The 26,389-nt window shown below is 44.1% G+C and overlaps 2 protein-coding genes across 6 annotated transcripts; one reads left to right on the top strand and one right to left on the bottom strand.

Annotated features, from left to right (window-relative positions):
* Positions 1–411: 411 nt before the first annotated feature.
* FKBP7 (FKBP prolyl isomerase 7) lies at positions 412–6,896 on the bottom strand (the record flags this gene model as incomplete). The annotated part of the gene is made up of 4 exons (XM_080972933.1): positions 412–1,134; positions 1,235–1,368; positions 4,768–4,919; positions 6,457–6,896. The coding sequence occupies 4 exons, from the start codon at positions 6,894–6,896 to the stop codon at positions 973–975; spliced, it is 888 nt and encodes a 295-aa protein (XP_080829059.1). The 3' UTR covers positions 412–972.
* Positions 6,761–25,685, top strand: PLEKHA3 (pleckstrin homology domain containing A3). Of its 5 annotated transcripts, none has more exons than XM_080972879.1 (9): positions 6,761–6,896; positions 7,736–8,067; positions 14,168–14,284; positions 16,299–16,454; positions 18,169–18,305; positions 20,532–20,696; positions 22,177–22,220; positions 23,830–23,945; positions 25,416–25,685. In XM_080972879.1, exons 2-9 carry the CDS (start codon positions 8,028–8,030, stop codon positions 25,538–25,540), a joined length of 900 nt encoding a protein of 299 aa, XP_080829005.1. In that variant the 5' UTR covers positions 6,761–6,896; positions 7,736–8,027; the 3' UTR covers positions 25,541–25,685. The 5 variants fall into 5 exon arrangements, with proteins under 5 accessions (XP_080829005.1, XP_080829006.1, XP_080829007.1 ...); XM_080972880.1 differs by having other exon boundaries at positions 6,850–6,990; XM_080972881.1 differs by lacking the exon at positions 6,761–6,896 and adding an exon at positions 6,914–7,037.
* The last annotated feature ends 704 nt before the right edge of the window (positions 25,686–26,389 follow it).

Here is a 26,389-nt window from a genome sequence, read left to right as displayed (position 1 = left end):
TCATGCTGGTTTGTTGCCAAAAAAGCAGACAAAAAACCCCACATGCTTAGTCTACTTGGCTAATTTTTGGACACTGCAATAAGCCATACTTTGGCTAAACAAACCATGGGCTAGCATTATGTGTGAATCAGGCCATTAAGTGAAAATGTGCAACTGAGCTTCAGTGCCATTAAGGCAACTCTGGATCTGCTCCAAAAATGGCTCCCACAGATTTTCAGAATGAATGTTAACCATGAGGGGAGAAAAGATGCCACAGGGGTGGGGGGCAATTTGGAGAAAACACACAAAAAAAGGGGAAATTACTTCATCAGCAACAACACTATATTTGGCATAGCTGTAAATTCCCCGTTAACTCTTACAACTTTAATTCAGATTATTTCATAAGAATTACAAGGAATGTGGAGCCACCCCTATGATTTCAGTAACATTTTTAATCATGATAAAAAGGTATAAAAAATTTCCCACAACCAACATACACGAAATATTATGTGACAAAGAAATTCCATTTTGGTTAAAGATATTAATCTAATGGACAAATCCCAGGGAAATCAAACAGGGCTGAAGAGTGTAATCACAAAAAGCTGTGTACTTGGTTACAAATGTAGTGACAGCTCCACAGGTACATCTTCATTTCAATGTGTATTTGGGGCTCCACTAGCAGGATTTCCTACTACCTACAATGCAGTGGGTAACGCTGTGAACAAAGCCGTGTCCCCTCCACTGAAGGGCATGGGGAAGTCCTTGTGAAAGCTCCATGTGCGCATGGGAGGAACTGCTGAACTGGGATCCAAATGTCCATAAAACAGACAGGGATGGGGAACCTGTGGCCTTCTAGCTGCTGTTGGACTGCATCCCCTATCATCCCTGATCACTGGCCAAGCTGATTTGGGCTGATGGGAGGAGAAGTCCAACAACATTGGCAGGGCTGCAGATTCCCTATTCCTGCCACACAGACTTTTAAGCAATGATCTGTTATAGTTCATCGTGTTGGTAGACGTTATATTCCTTGGCAGATATGAAGCCGTCTCCGTCATGGTCATTCTTTTTAAATATATCAAGCAAGACATCTTGATGAACGGAAGGGTCGCGTTTCTTGCCATCTCTTTCAAATTCCTTCTTCAGGTAATGGTCTATCTAAAGGAACAACAATCGACAGATTTGTTACGTATTGAAAATGGTGTTAATTTAGGTTTAGATGCTATAACGGGGAACATCAGAATATGACCCGTGTTACCTCATGTTTTGAGAGTTTTTTGTCACTATCCAGGTCCATTTGAGAAAATGCTTCAACACTGCGGGGTCCTTGCGTTACTGCATACAGTTCAATCTCAAAGATCAGTGTTGCGTTAGGTGGAATCTTTGCAGGTTCTAAAAATGGAACAAGACCATTTTGGGAACTGTGTACACACATCTGACAGATAATCTTAACCACAAACTGGAGTATTTTTTATGGTTATTTGGAAATGTGTAAATTATGGACTCTGGTATAAACACTTGTTTTTTAAATACTTCGCTTTGTTCAACTACTCTGAATTTGAGGCAGCCCTCCTGATTATTAGGAGCAAAATACAACTGGATGTTCCCTTATACACACTCTTTTTTGGGGTGTATTCCCACGTGGATTGTGCCCTAAGTATATTGGCAAGCCATTCAAAACTAGTAAACTGCTTACTCGCAAAAAACAACAACAGTTCCACCAGATTTGTTTTGTCATTTTCAGAAAGCTGCTTGAAAAATGTGGTCTGTGCTTCAGCCATCAATAATGGCTGGGGTGGGGGATGGCAAGTCAATGGCCTAGGGCAGGGGTCAGCAACCTTTTACAGCCGTGGGCCGGTCCACCATCCTTCAGACCATGTGGTGGGCCGGACTATCTATCTATCTATCTATCTATCTATCTATCTATCTATCTATCTATCTATTGGGGGGGGGGGGAGAATGAACGAATTCCTATGCCCCACAAATAACCCAGAGATGCATTTTAAATAAAAGGGCACATTCTACTCATTTAAAAACACACTGATTCCCAGACCGTCCACGGGCCGGATTGAGAAGGTGATTGGGCCACATCCGGCCCCCGGGCCTTAGGTTGCCTACCCCTGGCCTAGGCCCTGCCTTTGTCCATCGGCATTGCCAATTGGCCTTTGGTGGTCGAGGCTTCAGGGAAGACCACAGGGAGAACTTCATCCCTCTTGTTCACTCAGGGGCCCCCACATTGGACTAACGCCAGCACTTTTCTCATGAATGTCAGAAAGCTACTTGATAAATATGAAATGGCTATCTAGTCAATCAAGCATGAACAGCCATTCCACTACAAAAAACCATTAACTTGAAATACGATTTTTGGAGTAGGCAAGGTTAAGATTTCAGGGATAAAAGTTTCTCCACCTCAAGGAGGAAAATGGGCTTCAAAGGAAATCCATGTTTATCTTCTGGTTTGATACAATATCTTCCTGTATCAAAAGGGATACAGTGGTACCTCGGTTTAAGAACAGCCCCGTTTACGAACTATTCGGTATACGAACTCCGCAAAATCGGAAGTAGTGTTGCAGTTAGCGAACTTTACCTCGGTCTACGAATGGAAGCTGAACGGTGGAAGGGCACTGGCGGCAGGAGGCCTCATTAGGGAAAGCGTGCTTCAGTTTAAGAACAGCTTTGGTTTAAGAACGGACTTCTGGAATGGATTAAGTTCGTAAACCGAGGTACCACTGTACCAAAGTTTAGCAGCTTTTGGGAAAGAAAGCATACTGATAATGGCGGACAGGTACCAGTCATGAAGGAGAAAGCTTCCAAAGTCAGTCCGAAACAAGTATTTTGCAAGCCATGCACCTGCAGCTGCCAAATACAGAATTTGGGAACTCATCTAAAATGATGAAGACTAAAAGTATGGCAGTTCAGACAGAAGATTAGTGCTAGAGCGACATGCTTTTCATGCAGGTCGTAGGTTCAATCACTGGCATGTCCAGGTAGGGCTGGGAAGGTATCCAACTTGAAACCCTTCAAAGTTGCTGTCAGTCAATGAAGATAATACTGGGTTAGATGGGACATTGATCTGCCTCAGTGTATAAGGCAGCTGCCGATGGTCCTATAATTTATTTTTGAGTTTCCACATACTGCACTGAAAGCTAAATGTTGCAACAGATATCCTCTCCGAGAACAAAGGGAGATCAAACAACATATACAGAACTCACAATAAATAAAAATGAAATTATAAACTTTTAGGCAGAGGCTAAGACAGTGTGATCCCCTACACTGAACAGAGCTCACCAGCCTGTCAGGTTGATAAGACACGTTCCTTGTGTAAATGTCTCAGGAAGCAACAATAGGAGACTTAATTGAATCTCTGTGTATGGGTGATCATTCTATGTATCTGGCCTGGTGTGTCCAATAGGTCACAAGTTGCCCTGTGCTGGGCCCAGAGACCTCCCCCCCCCCCCTAAAATTGTTTAGTAGAAATCCTCACACACGCTGCAGCAACACAACTGCTCGGTTTCTAGAGTTAGTAGCTAAACTAAAAAAAAGAAAAAACATTTAAGCGCAAGCAGTTTTGAGAGTAATACATACCACAGGAAAACCCGTGAAAAGTTCTAGAAAGCCACATGCATTCTTGACATTTAAAACTAGTGCCATCTTGCTCAGCATGCACAAACAATGCTCTGAAAGAATATAAGAGTGTTGTACGTGGGAAGAAAGGCCTCCTTCAAAAGTTCAGCCTAAAAAAGATAGTCACAGTTAGTATTCAGCAAACAAGCAATGCATCTTTAGAAATCAAGGTATGTTAAATCTGGTTGAGGTATGTTGGCCAAATCTATTACTCACTTCAGCAGACTTTGAATCACAAGTTGGCCTACAGAGATGTTGTGCATGTCAGATGTCAAATCACAATGAGGTCAAAGCTGGGCACCTGGATATTTAAAGATTCACCAGTTCCAGCTAAGATTCAAAAGGCAAAGGTTTCAGCCCAATAATGTTAGATGGGATTAAGTCCCATTGGACAAGTCAGTCACAATTATCTCAAGTTCCAACTAAGTTTAGCTGGACTGGAGTCAAGGTGAAGGCTTACTCAACATCACTCTGACTGGGAGATAAGTGATTAACATCACTCTGGTATGGGTCTAAAATTAAGATCAGTTCAGACATAAAGCCAAACCTTTGCAGAGACTGGGAGAGCCCCTGCAGGCTTTTATGTTCCCTCCTTGCACATGGGGTTCCCTTCCTCAGCTCCTGGATTTTGCTAATTCACTATAATGTTGAAATTGGCAACCTTTGGTGAGTACCTTGCCTTCATGAAACCACTGCTTGGATTGAGTTTCTAAATCCTGGTTAGAACTATCCATAAACTAACCAGGATTTAGAAACTCAATCCAAGCAGTGGTTTCATGAAGGCAAGGTACTAACGAAAGCTTGCCAATTTCAACATCAGGACAAACTAGGGTCAGGAAAATGCTGAAAGCGAAGGAATAAACCTGCAGGTAAGAGGAGAGGAAAAGGAGGCTATAAACAAACCTGTGGGGCTACTTCTGGTCATCAAACAAACAATGGTTTGGCAATATGCTTGAACTGAACCATAAAGCTAGGTACAAAAGCAACAAAACTGAATTGAATTGAATGGTTACAGCAATTACAAAATGCCAGTGAATAAGTAACATGTAGGGAAGAGGCTGGAAATGTGATAGACAGACAGACAGACAGATAGATCCCAGTTCCTTCTCTATAGGCTAAAGCAATACAGAGAATGGCTATTTGCCTTAACATGCAGCCTTGCTTTACCATATCCTTGCTTCCCATAGGCAAGTGATGGAGGTATGATCACTTTCCGTTTCTCTCCAGGACACATATTCAGCATTGCAATATCTAAACCTTTAATGACTTGTCCGACACCAAGAACAAACCATTTTGGGTGGCCGTTGTTTTGTGTTCGACTACAAAGAAATATTAAAAATAGAGCGAGAGAGAGAGATTTAATATTTACAGGTTTAAGAAACAAGTTCAGTATACAAGCACATCATTTTTGGTCACCATTTATTGGTACTTAAATGCCTGGGGATACTTGGATCTGGACTGTTTTCACACACTAATACCACATCCCTTAGAATTATATCAGAATGAATTGCAGGAACAAAAATGCTTTTTCGTGCAGCCTGAGTGGTGAACAACGTTATAGCTAACTGTTGTAGCTTATCTTCAAAGCCACCCCACTGCCGTGCTTACAGTTGTGAAGGATATTCTTACGTTATGAATGGCCCATGTCACCATTAAGAAAAAGAGGTTGGAATAGGCCAATTTATCTGGGCTGTCCCTGGATAAAGTGATTTTCTTCATTAAGTTCTCAAAGTTTTAAACCCAGCTCAAGGTTGTCATCTGAACTAGCCAGAAGTTTAACTGATAATCAATCAGTCAGTCCATCATTTGAAAAATAAGACTTTAGGTAAAAAGGTAAAGGTAAACGACCCCTGGGCAGTTAAGTCCAGTCAAAGGCGACTATGGGGTTGCAGCACTCATCTCGCTTTTCAGGCCGAGGGAACCAGTGTTTGTCCACAGACAGCTTTCTGGGTCATGGGGCCAGCATGACTAAACCACTACTGGCGCAAAGGGACTCTGTGACGGAAACCAGAGTGCACAGAAACGCCGTTTACCTTCCTGCCGTGGCGGTACCTATCTGCACTGGCATGCTTTTGAACTCCTAGGTTGGGGGAGGAGCTGGGGCAGAGCGACAGGAGCTCAGTCCGTCAAGCAGATTCAAACCGCCAACCTTAAATCAGCAAGCCGAAGAGGCTTAGACGTTTAGACCACAGCACCACCCACATGACAAGAAATGGCATTTTGGCAACTGTAACCTTGGTTTAAGGAGGCAATTGGCACCTAGCTTCTACAGGGCGAGTCTCTTAAAAGAGGCCCCGTGGAATATGTGTACTCTGTATCCACGGAGCCTCTTTTAAAGGACTCACCCTGTATATCTGAGTTTCTAACACTGCACACACATACAAGCTAGGATCAAAATTCCTTCTTAAACCAAAGTTGGTTTCATTTTCCAAATGATGGGTTATAGGCCGTAGTGCGTGCGTGCCTAGATAGCATATATCTAGGGGCCTTTGACCCACTAGGGCCTATGACCCACTCTCCACATGCCTTAAGAAAATAATGGACCCGGCCCTCTGACCCATACATACCGTACTACACATGTAAAACATATGCATACATGTTATCATGCGATTCTGAAAGCATCTGTGATTTTCGGATGATCAAGGAAGGATATTGTACAAGTCTGGAATAACACCCCCCCTCCCATAAAGACATTAAGTTTTACTTCCTAAATTGCACGGCACAACTCACATTGACTTTGGAGCCCAACATTCAGGTTGCCAAACCTTTATTTTTGCGTTCAAAATACCGCTTCTTTGTGTTTTATATATCCGGCGGCGTGGGCCGAGTCCCAAAGCAAGCTTGGGATTGCCTTACCTGCAATAGAACTTGGACTTCTCCCCGGCCAGGTACCCGTCGTAATGGGCATTCAGCAGGTCCCCCTTCTTGCTCTTCGGATGGCAGTTTTCGGGGACGTGCACGACTTCCATTTGAACTTCGTCGTCGGAGGCGCCCTCCTCCTTCTTCTGCCCGTCCGCCCGGAGGGTTACGAGGGCGAAAGCCTGGAGGAAGAAACAGATCCCCGCGGCGAAGTGCATAGCTGCTGGAGCACGAGATCGCGGCTGCGGGATCTGCCTCGCTGCTCGCCGGGGCTGCGTGGCACTGGCATTGTTCGACGTCACGGGAGCCGAGAGGGGCGCGGCCCGGGGCTGCTCCTGCCTCTGTCTCGCCTCGCCTCCTTCCGGCGGACGCGCGGGCGGCGCGGGATGTGTCCCGCTTGCGCTGCTGGCCCGCTTTGCCTCCTCCGCCTTCCCCATGTAGGTCTTTCGGGAGGTGGCACGACGGCGCGGAGCCGCTTTAATCCCCGGAGCTGAAGGTCTCCTCCCGCATCCCCATCTAGGCAGAGCGATGGTAGCTATTCGTTTGGGGAAGGATGGCCCAAGTGGGCAGGATTGCAGGTGGATGCAGAGATTGCAGATTTGTAATCGGGAAGGGGAGCTCCTTCTGGTTTGCAAATTGGCGTCGCTGCAGCGTTTTTTCTCTGCGCGATGGTGTCATTTTGCGCTCGAGGTGGGGGAGGCCGAAGGAGACGCTTTTTTAAAATTAAAAAACAAAAGCCGGAGCCCGATCTTGTGCGTGCCTGTTCGGAAGTCAGTCCAGCCAAGTTCATTGGAGAGCTGCTTCCGAGCAGATGAGAGCATAAGGGTTGCAGCCTCGAGCGGGATGCCCAGCGAGCGGGCCAGGCAGAATAGAAAGGCGAGCGGGTGCATTTAAACGTGGAAAGCCGCCGTGCTTAATGCGCAGAGCGAGCGATCGCATATATGCAGGGTAGAGCCATATAATATATATTAATTACGCCCTGCGAAGGCTGCAGTGCAGACGTGGCGCTCGAGTTTTCGGACCGGCGGTGGAGGCAAGCAGCCCAAATGCGTGTGCGCGTAGCTTGCTTTTTTTGTTTTTGTTTCATCCACCAGCCCCTTTCATCCAGGAAGTAAATGAGACGTCGGGGTCAATGGCACCAAGCGCAAAGGCCCGAGAAAGGTGGGGGGAGGGGGAAAAAGGGGAAGGAGAAAAAGAAAGAAAGAGGCCGGCGAGGAGAAGAGGGAGGCAGCCGCAGCCTGTGCGAGAGGGTTTGGTAACCGCTTTGTTTCCCCAGTGGCTGCGATGTGCATAGGCAATGCATGACTCCGCCGCTCCTCTTCCTGCCGCACGTGCCCGTACAACCCAGTCCGCGCAGCACCCCCAAAGCCAGCCGGACCCGAAGGCGGCTGCCGCTGCCGCTGCTTCCCCGCTAAGCTAAACCACCCAGCCGTCCATGTACATAGCGGGGCCGGTTTCCGCCGCGTCTGCTCGAGAGCGCCGAAGGGGAGAGAGGGCCCGCGCCGTTCCTGCAGCCTTTTCTCCGGAGGAGGGCGAGCAGGATGCTGCGCGAAGCGCGCCGCTGAACTATGGAAGGAGTTCTGTACAAGTGGACCAATTACATCACAGGTGAGGGGCGACCTGGGCGAGGGCCGCCCGCCCGTTGTTGTTGTTCCGTCGTCGTCCCTGGCGACGCTGCTGGAGCCCGGGCGCCGGCTTCCGGGTTGGGGGTGGCTGCCTGGCGGCTTGGACTGGGTTTCTGCCTGGCAGAATGGAAGGCGCGCTTGGCTAGGGCTGGGGAAGCAAGAGGCCGCCGCTTCAAAGCGTGCGCTGCTGCGTTTGGCCTAGTGCTGTCAGCCCCCTAATCTGAGAGCCCCTTCCCACACATGCTAGTCTATGGGCATTTAATGGGGGTGGGGGTGGGAAACAATCCTTGCTGCCTGTCAAAAGTGCTCCAGGATAGGGGCTTGTGTGTGCGTCCATCTCCCTCCCCACCTCTAAGTTTACCTCATCTTTCTTTTTTGTCTTCTAATGGATTATGGGATATTGCTTCATTTGATAGGAGTCGTTTGTTTTTAGGTCATCATGAGTTTCTTTTCATACCGGGTTGTTATTAGGTGTGCGATCTTTGCTGTTTATTTTGTTGTTTCTTCAGCTTGTAAGCTGCCATGTGTATAGTAATATAGAAAGGCGGTATGCAAATTAAAAGGGAAATGAAATGAAATCTTAGAGCTGGACTGGATAAAATAGTTGGCAGCCCCACAGGGCGGAGAGGAGAGGCGATTGTGTGTGGAAAGCGGGGGGGGGGGGGGCTCCCTCATATGCCCATTTTGCAGTGTTAGAAACTCATATAAGCTTGGTGCCAAATGGCTCCTTAAATCAGGGCTACAGTCACCAAAACAGAATGCCTTGTTGCCGTGTTTCTGCCAGACAGCTCGAAAGTCGTATTTCTCAGTATGACTTTTGGGTTCCTGAAATCCATTCTAACGGTGCAGATAAAATACAACTTGCTGAATTCAGCGGGATGTGTTGCTAGTGAGTGAAAATAGTCAAGATCCAAGGATCCCCAGGCATGCACCTTCAGATGGCAGAGACATCAGGAAGCTTCACTTGGTCGCAAGTGGCCGATAGTCAGGTGCAAAATGTGCCTGGCGAATTTCGAAGGCTGACCTTTTGCTCCATGACTTGGGTGGGGGAACCAAGGGCCTGAGAGCTGGGTGCGGCCCTCCAAGCTGCTCTGTCTGGCCCCTGAGACTTTCCTGGCCAATCCATTCCCTCCCAGATGCACCCCTTTCTGGTCCTGGGTCACACCCTCTTTGAGTGCTCTTGCCTGGCTGGAATGTGTTCCTGAACTCTGACAATGCCTCTTGCTTCCCGGAATGGAGGGTACATGAGTGAGCTCATCTACTGTACAGAGGTGATGTTTGCATTCTTTGCTTCCTCCACTTTTTGCTATGGCTATGCCCTGGGGCACCGGCTTGTGTCTCCTGAGTGGAATGTGGCTTTCGTGCCGAAACAGGTTCCCTACCTTGGTCCTACCAAGTTTCACTTGCCAATTTTAAATGCAAACATAGGAGACAATTAAAGGGCAAATTGGCTGCCTTCATCACATCTAGGTTCTCACCAGAACTTCCCTCTTTTATTATCTATCATCCTATCTCAAGAGCTCTTACCCAAAATATATATGGTGACTGCAGGTGTAATTAAAGTTGCACTCTGTTTGCCTGTGCTTTTAACAGTAGCTTCCCTGCTTTAAATTTAGCAACTTGGCTGAGTAAATAAGGCTGCACGCAGAGATAATGGCAGATACGGCTGCTGACAGATAAAAGAGGGCTTGGAGTTGCATTGCATCGCTGGGGGAGGGGGAAGTAACAGAAGGAAATGTTGAAAAATAATTACAGTAAAAGGGTTCAGAAGCATTTTGTAGAGTTGCCCCAGCCATAATTCCTAACATGACACTATTTGATCTCTAGCATGATATGACATTTAATTATACCCAGGCCCCTTCGGCAAATTTAGAGCCTTCACATGACCACAGCAAACACTGTTGAATGTAGACAGAGAGGGTATCTTGTCTGAAAGGACAGACAACATTTCATATACTTGTTCTATGGAGCTATCAGAACAACCCCATAGAGCCAATACCCTGCAGGAACTAAGCTTAACAGAAATAATCTCATGTTTTTCCCCACTTCACTCCACTTCCATTGATTGTAAGCCCCCTGGAGTAGACTTGTCTTCTCCTTCTTTGTAAGCAGCCCCGGCACACATATGGTGCTATTTGAACAAATAAGACCCTGGTGATGAACCTTGACATTCAAAGTTGCCTTTGGGGAAGTTCAAGGAAGCAAGTAAATGTGAATGAAAAAGAACCCCCTACTTTGCAGGTATGTTGAGAATACAATAGATATTTGACCCTCCTTGTCACCATATGCTAGTAAGATGTGGGAGCCATCGCTTGGCAGAAATGCAGGGGAAGAAAGTAGCACAAGTTGTTATTTGTTCATTTTATACCTTTCCCTTCCTTGAAATTTTCAGGGTAGCTTTCAAAAATGGATTTTAAAAAAAATGCAACTTAAAAATGTATACAAAAATATAATGAAACAGGCAAGCTCCAAGGCAACAAGGATTGCTTGGGTTGATTTGGCCGGTGGAATGTTGAGGAGGAAGTAGCTGGTTGGGGGAGATTGGTTAGGAAGGAATGGCTTGTGACTGCCTGCCTGCCAGCCATATAGATGTTTGTGTGTGTATACAGTGATGCTCGATAACTGTGGCTGCAGCTGGTGTGTCATATCAATACATGACTGAAAACCTAGACGAATGACTGATTCTGCTGATAAGGATGGCTGGTGGTCGGGTCTTGCAGTTTTGATTTGTGAGAGGCAAGACCATTCGCATTGCAGCCTCCACGCCCCTACCCACCCACCCACCCACCCACTAAACTATCCCTGCTGGCAAGACAACCATGCAAGGCATGCCAATTATACACAATACAGAGGTGGTAGTAGGAGATGGAAGAGGTTTTTGGTTGGTCTGCATTTTTTTAAGCAGACTTACCTAATTTGGAACTCCTAGGCTAATACATATCACACCATAAATTATCCTTGGGATTTTGTACATTTCCAAATTTTGCAATATACTTTCCCACCCGGAAAACGTATCAAAATACATACTTTAGGACAGAATACATTTAGAAATGTAACACTGAAATTAAAATAGGTATTTAAATATGCATATTGTGATAAGGTACATACTTAAGTGCACATTTAAATATTAATTTCTGAATGGAAAAAAGGTGCAGGTTAATGTAGAAATGGACAAAGCCAGACTATGGAATGAACACATGCAAAATTGACCAAGGCAGAAAATAGATCTGTTAATCCCAAACTGGTAGATACTGAGGGGTTTTGGGGTTTTTTTTAAATCATACTGGAGAAATTTGATATTCTACTAGCACTGTTTCAGCTTGTCATTTTTTTACTTTAATAATTTTTGGGCCTTTCCGAAGAAGCTGTGTCTGTAACCAACATTCGCTAGATAAGGACTGGGTGTACAAACGTTGTGCAATGAGATAAGAGAGAACACTCTACAAAAATTTTCTTGAGTAGGTTATTAATTTAAAGGAGTATACAAGTGAAATACTTGCTGAAAATACATTTGCACTTTAAAGCATAAAGAGATAATAGATAATAGAGGGCAAGTAGAATGAATCATTGAATAAATTCCACCAACTCATGAGGATGTTATTTGATTTATTCGTTCGTCCCAGTTTGTTCTCTCATTTTACAGGGCTGGCCACTGGGACAGCAAAGGATGCTGTTTCCTTTTATTCTGTTGAAAAGGCTTTCTTACTTGCCAGAAGAACAGGGCTGTTTTGTTCCATTGCAGCAGATCTCATATGAGTTCCATAAGCTGCTTCATCGGGTCTCTACCTTAACTGCAGCACCACTGACTTTGTTTAATTCTGCAGTTCCTTTCTCATTCTTCTCAACTTGAATCAAGTTCAAATTCCTGCAATATGCTTAGATACCAAGGTCTGTCTTTTTGAACTTGCGAATTGATTTGTCTTGGATCATTAACCCATACATTCTTTATCATATTTCCTCATACCTTTTGACCAAAGCACATTTGCAGGTGGCAAAAAACACTCCACTGGGAAGTAGCGTCTGTTGCGCTGTGGCGTGCACCAGATTTAGGGGTTTTTTTATGATCTGTAGTGATACTCACCTATGTGCTTTCCTTCAGGAATGTCATCGTTCCCATGAATAGATCTTGACTGGTTGGAACACATGGCGGACAAAACACTCGGCTGTAATGCGGACAGTTCTCGCTTATAAGATTGGGTTTCCTTGTAGTAACTGTGCATTTTCTCCTCCAGTGCCAAATGTACACTTGTACCATTGTATTGTTCAGACAGGCTGTCATACCAGATTCATAGAGCCTTCCTTTAGGTGGAGATATCAGTGACTTGTGAGACAGATGTGTCGGCTTAGTGCTTTAAATGCACTTACAGATTTAATCTCATATGCTCCTAAAAGCAGCTGGTAAATGTGAGCTATCCTTTTTCCTTATCAGCTTTGTTGTGCATGAATTAACAGGCACAGAGCTGTGAAATCTACACAGTAAGCATCCTTTACATCTCCCTCTTGATCTTTTCGTTGTTTAAAGCACTACAGTACTCAACTACCTGCCCCTTGCCAGTGGGGAAAAAGGACACGCTCAGATTCTGTCCCTCCACTCTCTGCATTTGTGATCAGGGACTTCAGCATATTGCTAGGGTGGTCTACTAATTACAGATCTATGTCTCATGATAAATCACTTTTAAAAAAATACAGTACACATTAAATATTGTATTTTCAACACAGGGTGGTATTTTTGCATGTCGGAATAAAAAGAGACACTCCCTCCCAAAGTGTGCCCTGAATTCTGTCTTATCAATTAAAATTTTTCCTCCCATTGATTAACGGACACATTAATTAGTCTGCTGATTAAACTGGTTCAGTTTCCATCCGAACAAGGCATCCTGCTTGTGTACAGTCAAACCTTGGTTCCCAAATGGCTTAGTTACTGAGCAAATCGGCCCCCGAACGCTGCAAACCCGGAAGTAAGTGTTCCAGTTTGTGAACGTTTTTGGGAAGCTGGACATCCAACGCGGCTTTCGCTTGAATGCAGAAACCTCCTGCAGCCAATCGGAAGCTGCTCCTTGGTTTGCGAACGGATTCGGGAGTCGAACGGATTCCCAGAACGGATTAAGTTCCACTGTATATGCCAATTCCACTCCCCACCCCAAATGCAGATCTAAACAGATTCCACAGCTTTGTTCATTAGAGCTACATTGGGGGACCATTGCCCATCTTCATCCCTTGACTGCCTTTACCAGTGCCATGCTAGTAACTTCATGCATGTTGGAGACAGGAGCAGTCACAAGCCCAGGACACAGAATAATAATAATAACAATAACAATAACAACAATTATATTTATACCCTGCCCATTTGGTTGGGTTGCCTTAGCCACTCTGGGGTGCTTCCAGCAAATATAAGAACATAATAAAACACCAAACATTAAAAAAATTCCCACTTGTACTGGTGTTTGGTGCCTTCATCCTGATTTGTGCTGCTGTGCCAGCACAGTGGCCCACAGAATAGTGACTAAACTGAATTTTATCATTATGTTCTTACATCTTACTGATAGTATCTGAACAACCAAAAGTGCTAGTTGGTACCCAATATATCCCCACCACCGGTATTGCTTAACATCAACTCCCAGCATCCCTGGCCATGCTTTCTGTAGATGATGGGAGTTTAGTTCAGCGACATTTGGAGGGCAAAGGGTTCCCCACTACCTTAACTAACTAAGTCATTTTCAGGGTAGACTCAAATAAATCAGTGGATTTAAGTTGGTCAGTATGTAACTTGTCCACTGATTTCAGTGGATCTTCTCTTACTATAACTTAGTCAAATAGCATCAATTATTTCATGAGTTTTTAAAAATAGTACGGGACTTTGACAGATCTGGCAAAGATACAGTCGTCTGGGAAATGTGGATTCATATTTGTATGTTATTAATGTGTGTGTCTGTTTTGATTTTGAAGATTGTATAAACAGACTTAAATCTTGCTTACAACTAAGGGGTCTAAACTGAGGAACGGTGCTGTTGCTTGTGTGTGATAATTGCATTTTGAAACAAAGCAAATTAATGTTGTTTTTTCTGTTTTCACCATTTCCCTAGGTTGGCAGCCTCGCTGGTTTGTTCTTGATAACGGGATATTGTCTTACTATGATTCACAGGATGATGTTTGCAAAGGCAGCAAAGGCAGCATAAAGATGGCAGTGTGTGAAATCAAAGGTAGGCTCTCTCAATAAGAAAACTCTCCTTACCTTCTAGGCTGAGGTATCTAACGTGAGCAGTAGGGCTGGGCGATATCTGGTTTCCAGTATTGCAATATATCGCCAGCTAAACATCGTGATATACCGATATATCACAATTTCTGAAATAAGGATGGAGCTATGTAGTGGCGTTCCCTGGCTTCACAGTTTTTACCACATTGTGATTTTTGCGCGCATGCACACACATAATGATTCGCAATATATTGCCAGGTCAAAAACTATCACAATATGGACTTCAAACCGGTTTTGGAGGATATATCGCCCAGTCCTGCTAGGCAGTCATTGCAAAATAAGCCTATTATTTCAAGCATCAGCTTGACGCCTAGTACAAGTACAAATGTTATTACTGTATATAGCCACAGGTCCAGTAATTGAGGGTCTGCTTCTCCCTTTGCTCCTTCGTTTTTTTGGGTTTTCCTCCCACCTCTTTCTTACCCAATGTCACCCCGCTGTTCTCCAGAATCACCCAGAGAGGCTCTGCTGCCTTTGTCTTCCTTCATCAGGTGAAAAACTGTGGGTTATATCTGGTGGTTGTGCCACTCAGAGTAGACCATTGGAATTCATGAACCTAGATTAGTCAGGTCCCTTAATTTCAATGGGTCTATGCAGAGTATGACTAACAGTGGATATGCAATGGGCAGGATTCACCTAACCACCCTGGGCATGGACTTCTGCTTTTTCAGTGGGGCTTTCCCCCTCTTTGCCCCCCACACCCTCTGAAATAGGTGTTTCCCAGAATAGTGCAGGGGAGAGGGTATTGTTCCATCTGGCAGGCTGGAATGCTTGTGCTGCTGGATCGACTGGGATATAGAATCCTAGAACTGTAGAGTTGGAAGGGACCCTGCGGATCGAACCTGCAACCTTGGTGTTACCAGCACCATGCTGTAACCAACTGAGCTATCCACATGGGATTGGAAGAGTGCAACACTGAATTCCACCCAATGGCTGTATTCTACCTCCACTGTCAGAGGCAGCATTGCCACTGAATACCAATTGCTTGGAATTGCCAATGGGGAGAGCCCTGTTGTGCTCAGGTTTTGCTTGCAGATATCCTCGAAGGAATCTGGTTGGCTGCTGTGAGAACAGTATGCTGGACTGATATACTAGATGATGATGATGATAATAATTTTTATTTATACCCTGCCCTCCCCAGCCAAAACCGGACTCAGAGCGGCTAACATCAAATGTATAACCCATTAACATAAAATCAGGCAATCAATTAAAATACATCCTAAAATCAGACCAGGATCAGAATAAAATTCAATCAGATGGCAACCCGCAGATTAGGGTTGGGGACCTTAAATGCTTACCAGGCCCAACTGTTTGTGCTGAACTTATATGAGCCTGTGAGAAAAATTGGGAGGCCACTTTCATGCAAGTTCGTATGAAAGGGGAGGGGGAGTCAGACTGAACCCTGACCAAAGGCCTGGCAGAACTGCTCTGTCTTGCAGGCCCTGCGGAAAGATGTCAAATCCCACAGGGCCCTGGTCTCTTGTGACAGAGTGTTCCACCAGGCTGGGTCTAATCTCCTTGAGGCTCGGGACCTCCAAAATGTTATTATTTGCTGACCGTAAGGTCCTCTGTGGGGCATACCAGGAGAGGCAGTCCCGTAGATATGAGGGTCCTAGGCCGTATAGGGCTTTAAAGGTTAAAACCAGCACCTTAAACCTAACCCTGTACTCCACCGGGAGCCAGTACAGCTGGTATAGCACTGGGTGAATGCGATCCCATGGTGAGGACCCCGTAAGGAGTCTCTCCACAGCATTCTGCACCCGCTGGAGTTTCTGGATCAGCTTCAAGGGCAGCCCCACATAGAGTGAGTTAAAATAATCAAGCCTGGAGGTGACCGTCGCATGGATCACAGTGGCAAGATATTGGAAGTAGGACAGTCGTAACTGGGAAGTACTAACTCTGTAATTCCAGGCAGTCTTTGAAAAATCTGTGCTTCTAATTTATCTCGCCCCTGTCGCAAGTTCATCCGACCGACAGCACCAGGATGGAGTTAATCATCCCAGGGGAACAGCATTTCTACATGAAAGCCGTTAATGCAGCTGAACGACAGCGGTGGCTGGTAGCCCTGGGGAGCTCGAAAGCCTGTTTGGCAGACACCAGAACAAAAAAAGAAAAAGGTACTCATACTTTCTATTTTTAAAAAAGCAAAAGCAAAAACAACCTATTAAAAACACCTGGTTTTTAACTATTGTAGTTATCGGTCAAATGCCCATCAAATGTAAAGTAATTATTTATGGCAGTAGGTGGCACACTTTTGAGGGGTTTTGAGGTTTACAGCTCCTTACATTATTATTTTTTAACACTAGCAAAGCCCATAGTATTTTCTAAGCACCCTAGAGATATTAAAAGACAAGATGGGCCCTGCACACGGTGAGTGGAGGCTGTTCTGTTAGGGCGGATAGGGCCCTGCCCCAGCTACCTCAGTCTGCCCTTAGCCAACCATCACCTGCCTATCTTCTTATTTACATCCAGTCTAGACAGTGGTCCTGGCGACCAGCTTCCTCCTCCTTAGTCTCAGTGTTGCCATCATAGGAGGAGGATGGGGACAGAGCAAAAATTAGTTGGCTCATTGGCCCTGGCTCCTGTTTGGATTTTATCTTAAGTCAAGTCACTTGGAGACATTTGTTGTTGTTGTATAAAGCGACTAACAAATGTAACTAATAATAGTAATAATAATAATAAAAGTCAGACATTCCTTTTGTTTAAAGGAATATACAGTGGTACCTTGGTTCTCAAACTTAATCCGTTCCGGAAATCCATTCCAAAACCAAAGCATTCCAAAACCAAGGCGCACTTTCCCATAGAAAGTAATGCAAAACGGATCAATCTTTTCCAGACTTTAAAAAACAACCCCTAAAACAGCAATTTAACATGAATTTTACTATTTAATGAGACCTTTGAGCCATAAAATAAAAGCAATAATCACTGTAAAGGTAAAGGACCCCTGACAGTTAAGTCCAGTCGCAAACGACTCTGGGGTTGTGGCACTCATCTCGCTTTACTGGCCAAGGGAGCCGGCGTTTGTCCGCAGACGGGTTTTCCGGGTCATGTGGCCAGCATGACTAAGCCGCTTTTGGCGAAACCAGAGCAGTGCATGGAAACGCTGTTTACCTTCCCGCCGGAGCGGTACCTATTTATCTACTTGCACTTGACGTGATTTCGAACTGCTAGGTGGGCAGGAACTGGGACAGAGCAACGGGAGCTCACCCCGTCGCGGGGATTCGAACCACCGACCTTCTGATTGGCAAGCCCCAGGCTCAGTGGTTTAGACCACAGCGCCACCCGCGTTCCCAATAATCAATGTACTATAGTATAAAATAAACAAGACAGTATTGTAGATGATAAAAATTAAAAGTATTTTTTCTTACTGCACTGATGATAGTCATTGTTTGGATGGGGGGCTTTTATCCATTTCCACAGTGACACAATCAATCAATCAATCAGTCAGTAGCTGAACTGGGTTCCACACAGCCACAAAAACAAATGCACTGAAAAAGCCTCAAAAACAAAAATGCAAAATAAATAGCAAAAACAAAAGCGCCAAACTTAATCCGTTACGGAAGTCCATTTGACTTCCGAAATGTTCGAAAACGAAGGCGCGCAGCTTCTGATTGGTGAAGGTGTGATGCAAACAATAGTCGACAGCTGCATTGGACATTCGGCTTCCGAAAAGCGTTAGAAAACCGGAACACCTACTTCCAGGTTTTTGGTGTTTGGGAACCAAAGCGTTTTGAGAACCAAGGTACCACTGTAAATGCCTACATCTTAAAACTTGTCACGGGAAATTACATACCTGACCAGTGAAGTTTCTGCTTCCCAATCTCCTTGCAGAAGTTAATGAAACCAATGAATCTCTGAAAACCAAAATGTCTGAGCTTCGTCTCTACTGTGACCTTCTAATGCAGCAGGTCCATACAATCCAAGAATACGTTCACCATGATGAAAATCACTTGTCGCCCAGCATTGAGGTATCGGATCATTTTTTCTATTAATATTATTTGTTTTGGATTGGGAGGAGAAGCATCAAGTTGGACCCACCACTTTATCCAGTAGGCCCCAAAAACAACTCTTTAGTTTCAATAATTACTTTTGGTTTATGTATATATTAAATGGCCTATTTAGTCTGGTCTTCTCAAGTTTTTAAATCTGTGTTTTTAACTTTGGAGTTGTTGGTGTGTTTTTATTTTCCTGTTGTATTTAGGTTGCTTTTGATTTTATGACTTCCTATTTCCTATTTTGTTTTTTGACTTACTTATTCTGAGTCACCGACAGAACTTTGTTAGGGGGCAGCATGTAAATGTTTAGATAAATAAAAAAAACACATCACTCTTTCATCTCCAGGTCTACTGAAAGGGGCCTGCACAAATAAAATTACCATATTTTTCGCCCCATAGGACGCACTTTTTCCCGTCCAAAAATGAAGGGGAAATGTGTGTGCGTCCTATGGGGCGAATGCAGGTTTCGCGCAGATCTCCGTAAGCCGTGGGAGCCCGCACCGGGCTCCCACGGCTTGCGGAGAGTTGCCTGCATGCTGAAGGCTGGGCGCGCTGAGCTCAGTGCGCCCAGGCTTTGCGCAGCTCTCCGCAAGGCACGGGAGCCAGGCGCTGGGCTCCTGCGGCTTGCGGAGAGTTGCCTGCATGCCGAAGGCCCACTGAACTCAAGAGAGATTGCTTCTGAGTAGACTTTCAAAGGATTTCACAGTTCGTGCAGCTCTCCGCAAGGCGCGGGAGCCCGGTGCCGGGCTCCCACGGCTTGCAGAGAGTTGCCTGTTCTGGGGGCTGGGGTCGGGGGAAGCTCAGGCTTCCCCTGCCCCAGCCCTGCGCCTGGGGGGGAAATAAATTCCCCCCCCCTTAATTTCCCCCCCCAAAAACTAGGTGCGCCTTATGAGACGGTGCGTCCTATAGGGCGAAAAATACGGTACCTATAGAGATCAATATGAAACAGCAAAATAAATAGTAGAAAACTTAATTGCAAAAGGCAGGCAAAAAACAAGCAGAAAGAGCAGCAACAATTGGTAAAATGGCATTCGGTGAAAGTAGCGAAACAGCACCAGATTGTTGAAACAGTGGGTGTGAAACAGAGGCTGTAGTCCTATGCCCATTTGCCTGGGAGCAAGTCCCACTGAACTCAAGAGAGATTGCTTCTGAGTAGACTTTCATAGGATTTCACAGTTAGCAGCAGGTTGGATTTGATTTAAATCACAATTTAAATCACTAGTCAGTAAGACTTGATTTAAATATATATATATATATATATACAGAAAGACTCATTCTTGCTGTTATAATCTTAATATTTACAACTAGATGAAGGCTTCATTTTTTGAACAATAAATTTTTAGAGTAGTTTTTACAGTTATATCAAAAATTACTGATTTGGTTATACTATTTGAAATATATGCAGTGATAATTATGAAATTATTGTGAAGTTTAATAAGTTAACTTTATATTTGGACAACTTTTCTGCTGTACTTTATTGGAAGGAGAAAAATAACCATTCCCTTAATAACAATTTAAACAATTTATTTAACTAAAACAATAACATTATAGCATATGTTTGTTAACCGATGTGGTTAAACATCTTTTTTTAAAAAAAAACCTAGACTGAGTTTTAGCACACATGAAAAACTTAAACAGATCCTTATTTCCTGATGAATAGTCTTTGGACTATAATGTAACTTAAATAGAAAACTAACTTTAGAAAGATTTTTCCTCCAAAAGCATTTTATTTTCAAAATCTGATTTAAATTTTTAAAAATCTGATTTTTTATTTTTTATTATCCACCCTGGTTAGCAGGAATTTCAGGTCCTTGGCATTCGCAAATGAAAATGCTCATCCTTCCGTTGCACCAGAGAAAATTGTTACACCACAACAGAAACGCCAGCGGAGTTTTGGCCTACTTTTATGTCTCTGTCTGCCTTTACAGCAGGGATGTGAAATCTGTGGCCCCTTCAGAAGCTGTTGGGACACCATCAGCCCCAGGCAGCGTTGCCAGTAGTCAAGGATAATTACCCAAATGCTGAATGTTCCTCGGAGTCAGTCTAAAATACGAGCCAAGAAGAATGCTACACAAGCTTGCAGTTCATTAAAGAGTTGACATGTTGCCCAGCCACTGTCTCCTGTTTCACCAAAAAGCTTTTATTGGGCAACAGAAGTTAAGTGAATTCACCTTTCTCAATTGCTTCCCATGTTTCCAGAATATGAACGAAGCGTCCTCCTTGCTCAGCGCTACCTGTGACACGTTTATCACGACCCTCGAAGAATGTGTGAAAATAGCAAATGCCAAGTTCAAGCCAGAGATGTTTCAGTTGCCTCATCCGGATCCTTTAGTTTCTCCTGTGTCGCCTTCACCTGTGCAAATGGTTGGACATTTTTTAATCTCTCTCTCCCCCCCCCCCCCCGCCTGAAGAGAATTTGAGAGAGTATGGTGGTGGAATGGTTTTCAAAAGGAGAGGTTTCCCCAAACTGCCATAGTCTGCTTTTTCCAAGTCAATGAGTTGATCCTCTCTCAAGAGTAATTAAGGCTGCGATCCTCACCAGGAAATAAGTGTCTACATTTTTAAGCGTCTGCAAGTGCCTGGCTGCATGTGCGTGTGGAAGCAAACTTGGATATGTTTTGGGGTAGTCAGTGAGGCCTTTCAGTGCCCAATAAAGTCAGTGGGATTTATTTGTGAGCGAAATACGTTTGTCATTTTTCTCCTGCCCTCCCTCCAAGGAGCTCTGGGGCGGCCTACACGGCTCCTCCCTATTGTATCCTCACAACTACTCTGTGAGGTAGGCCAAGAGCCCAAAATTACCCATGGAGCTTTGTGGTTGAATGGTGATTTGAACTCTGGCCACCCCACCCCCCACCCCCAGCCTTAGTTAGCACTCTCTAACCACCTGGCCACACTGGATCTATGTTTATTGTTTTATTTTATGTATTTCTGTTTTTAACCTTGCCCTTCCTCCAAAAGGGGAGGCCATGATAGAACATCTGCTTTGTTGTACACAGGAGGTCGCACCCTGGTCCAGTCCTCAATATATTCACTGCTTTGAGGGTTTGGGGGGGGGGTTATTTATTTATTTATTTCGCAATCAAGAGGTTTATAAATTTTATGAAATAAATAAGTAGGGCTGGGCAATTTCCTGTTTGAATCCCAGGAAAGCTGCTGCTAGTTCATTGTAGTAATATCCAAGGAAACACTCTGCAAAACCAAATGTACAGTTATGTTTATTTGGTTCTATGTTTCCAAGAGAATCCATCAAGAGTGCATAATTTGTGATTTTCAGAGATTTATAAGATTTCTGTACATTTGGTACAGATGCATATTTCATATATTTCATACTGTTCAATGTTGTGTATAGATTATATTGTTTATATTGACATCGCATTGTTGTACTTGGTAAACTTGCCTTGGATATTACTGATAATTGTTTGCAACACAGGGGTTTAATTGTTTGGCCAGTTCAGTGTAGGCAATACTGAACTAGATGGACCAGTAGTCTGATTCAGTGGCGTAGCGTGGGTTGTCAGCACCCGGGGCAAGGCAAGTAATTTGTGCCCCCTGACCCATGGATTTTAGTAGGGGCAGAGAGCTGCGAGTGCAAGCGCACCCCCCCCAGATGTTGCGCCCAGTGCGGCCGGGCCCCCCTGCACCCCCCACGCTACGCCACTGGTCTGACTCTATATGAGACAGCATCCTATGTTTAAAATTACCTGCTTCAAAATAAAACAAACACCCACCCAATCCATCCCTTATTTTTTCTTTATTAAAGAAAGCATCATCCTTAAGATACAGATAACCAACAAAGAATTAGGAAGTATGTAATAACCTGTTTTGTTTTAAAATTACTTTCTAGATGAAACGTTCTGTTAGCCACCCAGGTACTTGTAATCCAGAGAGGTAAGTACAAAATGGTGAACGTATTACTTTTTAAAGTCTGGAAACCAACCAGCCAACCAATAAATAGAAAGGTTCTTCATTATTATTATATGAAGCCCCGTATTGTCTCAAATAAAAAAGCAGTTATCTGTTTCCTGGTTAATCCAAACTCGCAGTATGGTATTCAGCCAAGTTTCACTCAGAGCCAGACCCATTGAAATGAATGAGCATGGCAAAGTCAGGTCCATTCACTTCAATAGATCTACTGTGAGTAAAATTTAATTGTTGAATACCACCCACAGAAAGCTTCTTTGCATGACGGGCACAAATATGCAGGTTCCTGGAGCTGACAGATGGCATGCTTCTCTCCGGTACTTTTTATTTACTGCTTTGTCACACTAAACCAAGGTTTGGCATAGCATGTCATCTGAACCAGGACTTGTGTTTAAGTTCTGTTCTCACTAACCACCCGTTGTAGCCAAGAACCAGCCTTGGTTACAGCTCTTGTTTATATATTTATGTTTCTTTTAGATAATGCCTTTTTTCTCCAAGAAGCCAAAGGTGGCATACATGGTCCTCTCACTCCCAGTTTTATCCTCGTACCTATCCTCTGTATAGGTGTTTTTCTGAGCCTGGGCCTTCAACTCTTGGTCACCAGCTAACTAGGCACATTGCAACAGTGCTGCGCTCGAGGAAAGAAAGGGAAGGACAGGAGAGGGGCTTTTTGTTCATTTGTTTTTCCCTATGCCCCCCCAAAAAAACATGTTTCAGAGGGTTAAGGACCCTGCAGAACAAATGGGAGAGGTGGCACTGTGGGGATTTCAGAGGGAAGGGAGAAATGGCCTTCTGCTTCTTTCAGTGAGAGCCTCTGCTGGATCTCACTCGCTTACACTAACGGAAAGAGGTCTTTATTTCCCCAAAGGGCAAATCCGGATCCAACCCCACGACTATTATTTAGTTGATTTTGGGGGGTTGAATTTGGATTGTTCGCCTGCCTATTCAAGAAATTGTTTTGCATTGTTTTAACTTCATTGGGTTGCTTTCTGTTTAATTTTCTTTGAATCACCTTGGGCACTGAATAGTGGGGCATACATTTTCTTCTTTTTTTAAATGCTGCAGTGCCACCAGCCACACACAAAGCCCTGTCCATGCTTCTGACACAGTTGTACCTTGGATCCCAAACACCCCGGAACTCGGACGTTTTGGCTCCCAAACACCACAAACCCAGAAGTGACTGTTCCAGTTTGTGAACGTTCTTTTGGAAGCCTAATGTCCGATGAGGCTTCCACGGCTTCTGATTGGCTGCATGAGCTTCCTGCAGCCAATCAGAAGCCTCGATTTGGTTTTCGACCATTTTGGAAGTTGGAATGGACTTCCGGAATGGATTCCGTTCGACTTCCAAGTATGTGACACAAGATGGTCGTCTCCTCTTGTGAGTGGATGCCCATGTGTCTCCCATGGAGATCCCTTCCACATACAGAACTCCTGTCTCTCTTTAATATTTTTTGGTACCTTATTTCAGGAAAGTGTACCAAACAAAGACCATTTTTAAAATTAAGTAAGATGAGCTGGAGAGAACTTTGGGTGTTAAGGACACGTAATGAAATGTGCAATGCTATTTCATTTGCAGGAGCAGTCACTCTGTAAAAGAACCAAATTCATCCTCTCACCGGTTATCCCAAAGGTGGAGAAGGACAGTCTTAGATCCAGAACCTTCTGTAGATGTTCCCCCTGATGATATAGACAGTAAGTTCTGGTGTACCCATGTGCATTCTACTATCTTTGTGCTTCAGTTGGATTCTTGTTCTACTTTGAGATAGAAGACTCCGCGGCCATTATCTATCCTATAACAAATCAGCTACAGAAATGAGCAACGTAGTCTCCTGCATTGCCCCAGCCAAGCTGGGTGCTCAAGGAGTTTGCAGCTTGCCTTTTGGCACATTCAAGAGCCTCCATGTGGACTCCGTCTATACTTTTTGAACATAGGTATGAAAAAGTAGGAGACTTTTAAAATGGCAAAGCACAGGCATGCTGCTGCCCATTGTGAAGTGCATGTTAGTTTATAGGAGTGAGTTTCTTTGCAATAAATACAGGAATGATGATCACATCTGTTTTTCTCATAGGGAAATGTGGCCATTTAAACATACATGTGCTGCCTGCAAGTGATTGCTCTGCGCACACATAGCACAAATTAAATTCAGAGATTTGGGGTATCTAAATATCAGTATTCATCATTTGGTGCTTGATGGAAATAGGTTTGGCACTAGTTCATGCTTCTTTGGGAGACTTGCTCTAGACTTTTTAATATTAGTAATAATAATAAAAAATTTATTATTTGTACTCTGCCCATCTGACTGGGTTTCCCCCAGCCACTCTGGGCAGCTTTCAGCAGATAGAAGAACACAATAAGACATTGAACATTAAAAACTTCCTTATACAGAGCTGCCTTCAGATGTCTTCTAAAAGTTGTATAGTTATTAATCTCCTTGACATCTGATGGGAGGGCACCACTACCGAGAAGCCTGGTTCCCTGTCACGTCACATCTCAAAACGAGGGAACCACCAGAAGACCCTCAGAGCTGGATCTCAGTGTCTGGGCTGGACGATGGGGGTGGAGATGTTCCTTCAATTATACAGGGACAAGGCTTTTAAAGGTCAGCACCAACACCTTGAATTGTGCTTGGAAACATACTGGGAATCAATGTGGATCGTTTAGGACCGGTGTTATTTGATCCTGGTGCCTGCTCCCGGTCACCAGTCTAGCGGCCACCTTCTGGATTAGTTGTAGTTTCCAAGTCACTTTAAAAGTAGCCCCACATAGAGTGCAAATAATTTTTAAGAATTGAAATCATGCCTGTATATTTTTACTGGGCCGAACTTAGATCCTTTCTCTTTATGCCCTGCCCCATTTGGAGGTGTGGAAAAGGACATCTGAAGAGTCAGTCAGGGTCGACAAGACTGGGCTGGATGGTCAAATAGTCTAACTTTATATAAGGCACCCAGCTTGTCAAGGTCCAGCAGGGAGAGATGAAGGGGGGTTAAGAAGCTTCTTTCAGCCATATGTTGATCTCTTCCGACCCTAGAGTTCTGTGCTGAGCACATTGGATAGGATGGAGCACAACATTTTTGTGCAACGTGTGCCATCAAGCCGAAATGACTAAATGCAACATTTTCCAAGGCACAGTTGAAAACAAACCCCGATCTGTCTCTTTGTAGGACCAGCATACTGTTCCAGGCATACTCTCAATGGAGACTTGGCGCCTTCAACCATTTCCGACACAGCCCTGTTGGTGTCAAAGAAACAATCAGAACGCGAAGAGACTCTACCGCCTACATCCTGAAGAACTGAAGGGAATCACCTTTCCCTAAGTAATGCTATGCAAAAGCTGCTGTACTTCTCCTGTTGTCGTAGGGGGTAGTTCGTTCCCTGTGTGAAGGATTTCTCTGCACTTTATAGAATAATGTAAAAACTAACTTCAAAGCGTATTTTATCTTTATATAGTTTATTTGCAAGAATATTTTCCTACAACCTTCAGTTTGTGCATTTTTGAAACAAATTATGGTTCGACGGATAGGTAATGTACCTTTACAAATGTAGCCCTCCTTTTTACAAAGTGTGATGGTCGTTTAGAGCCTTGACAAAAAAAAAAAAAGTTTTACATTGGGATAGGGAAAACTTGTGCCATAGACCAGACTGCTCACTTGAACACATAGTTGCTTTGCTGGTACAATATCCTATTCTTGCACACAGTTCACTTCCTATTGAATTGAGTGGCAGTGCTACCGTATTATTATTATTATTATTATTATTATTATTATTATTATGGCTCGTGGTTGCACCTTTCATGCCAGGGGATGCTTTTTCTCACATTTAGACTGAGATGGTATTCCTAAAACATGGTTTATTGGTAATTTAATATTTTCCCCTTCTTAAAAACCGTGGTGTACATAAGGGCATAATCTCTGCAACTTGGATCTCTTCCATCTGGTTGGAATTAGTGACACTTGAGTATAGTCTCAGGGCATGTTCCAGCCAAAATTATGCCCTCTGAAGCCCTCTTGGTTTTAATGAGAATGAAACCAATGAGATTGTAGCTTGCTTAGGTCTGGCAGAATCTTGCTCTAAATTCTTAAATTCCATCCTTTTCTCTTTCCTTTCCTGTTCCTTTCCTGTGCCTTTTCTTTTCTTG

This window comes from Podarcis pityusensis, assembly GCF_964106645.2.
Source record: "Podarcis pityusensis genome assembly, chromosome: 1".
Lineage (NCBI taxonomy): Eukaryota > Metazoa > Chordata > Lepidosauria > Squamata > Lacertidae > Podarcis > Podarcis pityusensis.
This window is presented reverse-complemented; position numbering and strand designations above follow the sequence as displayed.

Bases quoted from the DNA above. Each gene is read 5' to 3' on its own strand.
- PLEKHA3 (XM_080972879.1), top strand. From the start codon at position 8,028: ATGGAAGGAGTTCTGTACAAGTGGACCAATTACATCACAG. The intron at 8,068-14,167 runs GTGAGGGGCGAC...CCATTTCCCTAG, and splicing joins GTGGACCAATTACATCACAG to GTTGGCAGCCTCGCTGGTTT. The intron at 22,221-23,829 runs GTAAGTACAAAA...TTTCATTTGCAG, and splicing joins GGTACTTGTAATCCAGAGAG to GAGCAGTCACTCTGTAAAAG.